Source organism: Galeopterus variegatus, unplaced genomic scaffold (genome assembly GCF_000696425.1).
Source record: "Galeopterus variegatus unplaced genomic scaffold, G_variegatus-3.0.2 Scaffold15686, whole genome shotgun sequence".
Taxonomy (NCBI): Eukaryota; Metazoa; Chordata; class Mammalia; order Dermoptera; family Cynocephalidae; genus Galeopterus; species Galeopterus variegatus.
The window spans coordinates 15,467-21,952 of NW_007741797.1; the positions used below are offsets into that span (position 1 = coordinate 15,467).

Genomic DNA, 6,486 nt, shown 5'->3' on the forward strand with positions numbered 1-6,486 from the left:
TTTTTTTTTCAAGAGCAATGAGCTTTTAGGTTTACAAAAGACTTCCAAATTTCTTGGAACCAGAGAAAGCAAACTCCAAGTACAAAAACCAGAATTTCCATACAACTATTGAAACTTTATTAGCATGCCAAATTTTTAAAAATTCAAATTACTGATATTATCTACACTCAGTGGATTTATCTTATAAAATCAAATGATTAAATAACAACTTAAGGCTAAGACACTTCAATCAAGTGTTTTTTCATTACTGAATCAAACAGTAAACAAAAGCTTGGATCAAAAGAGACTATGCAGTCAACTAATTTTCACCTTTAGAAAAATCTGTTTAGATAGGTGACTATTTAGCTTACAAGATATTTTCCAAAAATTTGTTAAAATGTTATCTGAATGACCATTATATATGTTAACTCAAGACAGAACATACCACTGTGTTAAAAGAGAATCCTTAAGGCAAAACTTAAAAGCTCATGAATAAACTTTTCCCTAAAACCAATAAGCTCACCTCATAAACAGACTGCCGTGCAGCTTTGAGTCGCATTACAAATAAATCTCTGTCTTCCAGCATTCGTGACATACGATTCTTATGTTCAAGAGCTTTTTCACGTTCTAGCTGCATAGTAGTAATCTGAAAGTACATAATATACAGTTAAATTTCAAATAATTTATTTGATTACTAATTTACCCAAATTACTGACAGATATTCTTAAAAAATTATAAACAGCACACGAAGTGCAAGGGTAACTATCTTCCATGCCAACAGATCTCAGGAAGGAAATTAGGGACAAGAAGTGGATAAAGTAATCCCTGGGCATCTATAAATGAGTTTCTATTTAGCCCCATGGTACTATAAATTTCCATAAAGAAAAAACTATAATGTACATGGTAAAACAAAATAATACCACATGGTAATAAGCACTATGGTTTAATTTTTAAAAGCATTTCCCTACTTAAAAACATCTGGAGGTTAAGGTAGGATGATATTAAGGCTTTTTATTTTGTGCCCTAAATGAAAAAACAGAAGGGTTCAGGTTCATTCCAATTATTTCATTTGGTCTACAGCACTTTTCTTTCCCTAGTTAATTTCAAATGTTTACATATTAAGAGAGTTATCATAAAATTCCAACTTAGTTCCTTAAAAAACTGGAAGAAGTTGCAACACTAGGCCCATAATCTCCAGATGACAACAATCAGATGGAACCAAGAGGAGGTTGCATTCTCCTTGCTGTGATCCCAGAAGAGGTATGCCACTGCTTATGGCTACTTTTTTTTTTTTTTTTTTTTAACCACAATCAGTTCATTCATTTATTGGTCCTACAAACATTTGTATCATCAGGTGAATATAATATAGACTAATAAAATTATAGAATGAGCTGTTTAGTCACAAAGACCACATACTACATGGTTCCGTTTATATGAAATGTCCAAAACAGGAAAATCTAGAGACAGAAAACAGATTAGTGGTTGACTAAGGCTCAAGTGTAGAGGAAGAAATGGGGAGTGACTGCTAATGGGTACAGATTTTCTTTTTTGGCTGTGTTCTAAAATTAGATTGTGGCAAAATTTGCACAATTCTGTAAATACTCTAAAAATCATGAGCTGTATACACATGCCATACAATTCACCCATTTAAAGTGTACATAAAAATTTTTTTTTAGGGGGCTGGCCCGGTTGCACACTGGATAGTGCGCCGCTTGGGAAGCGTGGCGGCACTCCCGCCCAAGGGTTCGGATCCCACATACAGACCGGTTCCCGCTCACTGGCTGAGCGAGGCGCGGGAGCAACACCGAGGTTTGCGATCCCGTTGCCGGTCCCCGGTCCGGTACGGGGGCAACACTGAGGGTTGCGATCCGTTGCCGGACACGGAAAAAAGACAAAAAGACAAAAAAAATAATAATAATAAAAATGTTTTTTTTTTTAAATGGGCTTTTCAGCTGTCCTCTGTTTTACAAGTTTCATTTTTAATTTCTAACGTGAAAATGTCTTTCTACCATTCTAAGCACTGTTTCTAGCAAAATACAAAAATTAATTTTGAAACTCTGGTCCCACTGTTGGCAGAGGATTCAATTATAGTTTACAGCCTAAAACATTACAACTACATGGAAAACTTACTCTTTCTTCTTCTTGTTGTTCCCACAGATCCATGTCTTTAATTCTCTGTTCCTCATAAGCACTCTTTATCAATGGAATTTCTTCCAGACGTTTAGCTCTTTCAAAATAGTCAATCTGAATGAAATGAAAACAAATGTAGCTTTTTAGAAAATCTTTTTACTTGGTATACTAAAAGTTTACTAGTCCTTTCATTTACCTTCTTTTCTTGATTCTTTAGGCGTTCTTGAAGTTCCTTCTTTTCCTTCTCCAGTTGTTCAACCTGTTTAGCCATGATAAAATCTGGATCCAATTCTTCAAGGTCCTGAGAGGTAATACAAATGCAACAATATTAATAAGAATATAAAAGAAATGCCTAACAGTCAAACTAGCTCACTGCTTTCCAGAATCAAATCCTAAATTTTTACAATGGGTATTATTCAGGAAATGTAAAAATATTGTACGATCACCTTATTTCTATACTTGAATGTAGAGAAAAAAATATATACATGATTTTACCACGTATTTCTCACTCCTCCAGTCTACATCTACCCAAACTTTACTACTGTGATGAATATACAGTGGTTAAAAACTGTACAGGACAATGGGCCGGCCCGGTGGCGCATTGCTACAGTGCGCCACTTGGGAGCGCAGCGGCGCTCCCGCCAAGGGTTCGGATCTCACATAAAGACCGGTTCCCGCTCACTGGCTGAGCGAGGTGCGGGCGCGGCACCGAGGGTTGCGATCCCGTTGCCGGTCCCGGCCCAGTACGGGCGCGACACGGAGGGTTGCGATCCGTTGCCGGACACGAAATAAGACAAAAAGGAAAAAAAAAAACTGTACAGGACAATTAAAAATGCTTTTTCTCAGATTTAGTCACTGAACCAGATGTGCCAAAATGTGTGAAATAACAAAATAACCCAAAAGAAACCGACAAATGGTAAAGGACCATGGTTCTAAGAGTACAGAAGACCTGGATAAAAATACATTTTTCATGGGTATTATGCTACATACTTCAATGTCAATATCTTTGAAGGCTTTGGCACCCAGTTCCGTTTTCTTGATCTGCTCCAAACGCTCACGAACTGTTTTCTTTTTGATTTGTTCATGTTCCTGCAAGATACGCTCCTTCTCTCTCTCCTTTGCCTCCTGGCGCAGCCTCTCTTCTTCAGCTTTCCGTACTTTCTGGAGTTCTGCTTCCCTCTGTTCCAATTCTTCTTTCTCACGTTGAATATTCAGACTCTCAAGCCGCTCTTTCCTTTCCTCAATTGTCTGACGGCGAGCCAAGATACGTTGATGCTCTTTTCGTGAATTTTTAAGGTATGCAGTAACAGCCAACTGATGCTGTTCTTCTTTCTCTTGCTTCAGAAACAAATGCATTTTCAAAATTGATTGAAAGTAACACACCCTGGTATTAGGCAGCAAAGAAATTACAAAATAATCCTGATACACTGACCTCTGTGTGTTTGCATGTAGTAACAGAGGATGGCTATTCATTTGTTACCAAAAGCTGTGGCACTACTCCTATTCAGTCTCTCAAGAGCAAGTACATAGCTAAAGGATCTCTATTCACTAAGCCAACTTTTCTCTATACCAAATCTCTACCAAATCCTAAGTGTTCAAGCCAAGGAACTCACAAACAAGAAATAACTTAAGTAGAAAGGAAAAGCCAAACCACTGTACTCCACTATTTTAGAGGTCATGACACTTGCAGTCTGTCTTACATAACACAATCCGTAGTATTACACTGCCTGTGGAGGGTAGTATTTTATTCCATGAAAGACAGCTCAATGATGTGTGTATTTGATAACATAATGAAACTACCAAGCACAACTTAATAGGAAATTATAATAAATCCCTTCTCTCAGATATCATCTCAAACCTTTTTCGTGAAAGACATGGTGTAAGAGTCCCTCAAAAATTCTGTAATTCATTTCCCCGCCAAAGATGCATACCAGAATATGCGCTGGCTTAATGACTTCAAGTGCTTTTGCAAGTACTGAGGACATGGCTGTCAGCTGATTTCTTATCTGTTCTGAAGGCATGCTTTGCAAATGAGGACCAATTGGAGCATCTTCTCGTGTAGCATAATTCAAATCGGAGCCAAAACTCAGGGTCCGAGAAGTGTGGTCAATACGAACCTTTGAAAATTAAATTATCAATAGTTAAATCTACATGTAAACATGAAGTCATTCTACAAATAAATACGGCTTTTGAAAAAAAAATTAAAACTGAATTTGAAAAAAATTAACACAAGAATGTTAAATACAAAAACCTAGAAGATTCACTCAGTAAAACTTTTAAATGGGGCCACTGTACCAAAAGCTGAAAAACAAAGAATATGTATCTTTCTAGTTCTCAAGGCCTTCAGCCTCAGTGTCCCTTTACAGCACATACCTGCAGGTCACAGTGCCTGGCTGCATCGACTATGGCCCGTTCCAGTTGGAAAGCATCAACAAAAGGAACCAGAGAAGTCAAACGAGAAAACTCAATGCTCTGATAAATCTGTGCCACCTGCAAAAAACATAGGGTTAGTAATAATAGCTACCATTTATTCAGCACCTGTGTGATCTCATGACAGCCATGATAACTAGAAATTATACCCATTTTTCAGAGGAAAAACTTAAGCTCAGAGAAATTATGCTAATAATACATCCCCAAGCTATCAACTCCAAACCCTATGCTTTGACCCATCACGTTATACTCCTCCTCAGACATACAATCTTTTCAAATCCATGTCATAAAACAAAAAACCTAAATGGTCACATATTTCTAAAGACCTGCTACTTACAACTAATACATATAACCACGTTTATAAATTTTTGTCTGAAGGAGACTGGCAGCATTACTATTTATAGTTATACTGCTAATTAACCTTCAAATATTTGTATAGCACAGAAAAAATAACACTGCTCACACATACTAAAGAAAGCAGGTCGATGAAATGTGCAGAAGTACTGAATCAGGCGGCTGGTTAGCTCAGCTGGTTAGAGCACAGCCTTATAACACCAAGGCCATGGGTTCAGATCCCCATTCCAGCCAGCCACCAAAAAAAAAAAAAAGAAAAGAAAAGAAATACTGAAGCTAACATATAATAAAAGCCCCCCTTCTCTAAATGAAACAAATAGACACCAAATCAGGAGCATTTAAGCCATTATAAAACATAATATTCAAACTTACTCAAGAAGTTGGACTAAAATACAAGTATACCTCAGAGATATTGTGGGTTCAGTTCCAGACCACTGCAACAAAGCAAGTCACACAATTTTCTGGTTTCCCAGTGAATATATGTTATGTTTATACTAGTCTATTAAGTGTGCAATTGCATTGTCTAAAAAAAAACAATGTGAAAGGAAGCTATGACCTTATTTTAAAAACACCTTATTGCTAAAATGATGCTAACAATCACCTGAGCCTTTAGTGAGTCATAATCTTTTTGCTGATGGAGGGTCTTGCCTTGATGTTGATGGGTACTGACTAATAGGGGTGGTGGTTGCTGAAGGTGGGGGTGGCTGTGACATTTTTTTAAGATAACACAACAATGAAGTTTGCCGCTTCAATTGACTCTTTCACAAAAGATTTCTCTGTAGCATGAAACACTATTAGTATATTATTACATAATATGCTATTACCCACAATAGAACTTCTTTCAAAATTGGAGTCAATCCTGTCAAATCCTGTTGCTGCTTTATCAATTAAGTTTATGTAATCTTCTAAATCCTTTGTTGTCACTTCAATAATGTTCACATCACCTTCACCAGGACTAGATTCCTAGATTCCATCTCAAGAAATCACTTCCTCCGCTCACCCATAAACAGCAATTCCTCATCCGTTCAAGTTTTACCATGAGATTGCAGCAGTTCAGTCACATCTTCAAGCTCCACTTCTAATTCTAGTTCTCTTGCTAGTTCCACCACATCTGCAGTTACTTCTTCCAATGAAGTTTGAACCCCTCAAAGTCATCCATGAGGGTTAAGATCAACTTTTCCAAACTCCTATTAATGTTGATATTTTGATCTCCTCCCCATGCATCACAAATGTTCTTAAGGGTATCTAGAAAGGTGAATCCTTTCCAGAAGGTTTTCCATTTACTTTGCCCAGATTCATCGGACGAATCACTATCTATGGCAGCTATAGCCTTTATAAAATGTAGTTTTTAAATAATAAGACTTGAAAGTAAGTCTGGAAAGTCAAAATTACTCCTTGATCCACGGGCTACAAAACAGATGTTTTGTCAGCAGGCCTGAAAACAACATCAATCTCCTCGTACATCTCCATCAGAGCTCTTGACTGACCAGGTACATTATTAATGAACAGTAATATTTTGAAAATAATCTTTTTTTCTTAGCAGTAAGTCTCAAAAGTGAGCTTAAAATATTCAGCAAACCATGCTGTGAACAG

The 6,486-nt window shown here is 37.1% G+C and overlaps 1 protein-coding gene across 1 annotated transcript in view; it reads right to left on the reverse strand.

The window, feature by feature from the left end:
• LOC103582316 (eukaryotic translation initiation factor 3 subunit A-like) overlaps nt 1–6,192 on the reverse strand; it is a 19,324-nt gene extending 13,132 nt beyond the window's left edge. The window contains exons 1-7 of the mRNA XM_008563951.1: nt 6,178–6,192; nt 4,483–4,629; nt 4,041–4,226; nt 3,100–3,447; nt 2,306–2,410; nt 2,110–2,223; nt 503–625 (exon numbers count right to left, since the gene is read on the reverse strand). Coding sequence (XP_008562173.1) covers nt 503–625; nt 2,110–2,223; nt 2,306–2,410; nt 3,100–3,447; nt 4,041–4,226; nt 4,483–4,629; nt 6,178–6,192 — 1,038 coding nt within the window. The remainder of the gene's footprint in view (nt 1–502; nt 626–2,109; nt 2,224–2,305; nt 2,411–3,099; nt 3,448–4,040; nt 4,227–4,482; nt 4,630–6,177) is intronic.
• Between the last annotated feature and the right edge of the window lie 294 nt (nt 6,193–6,486).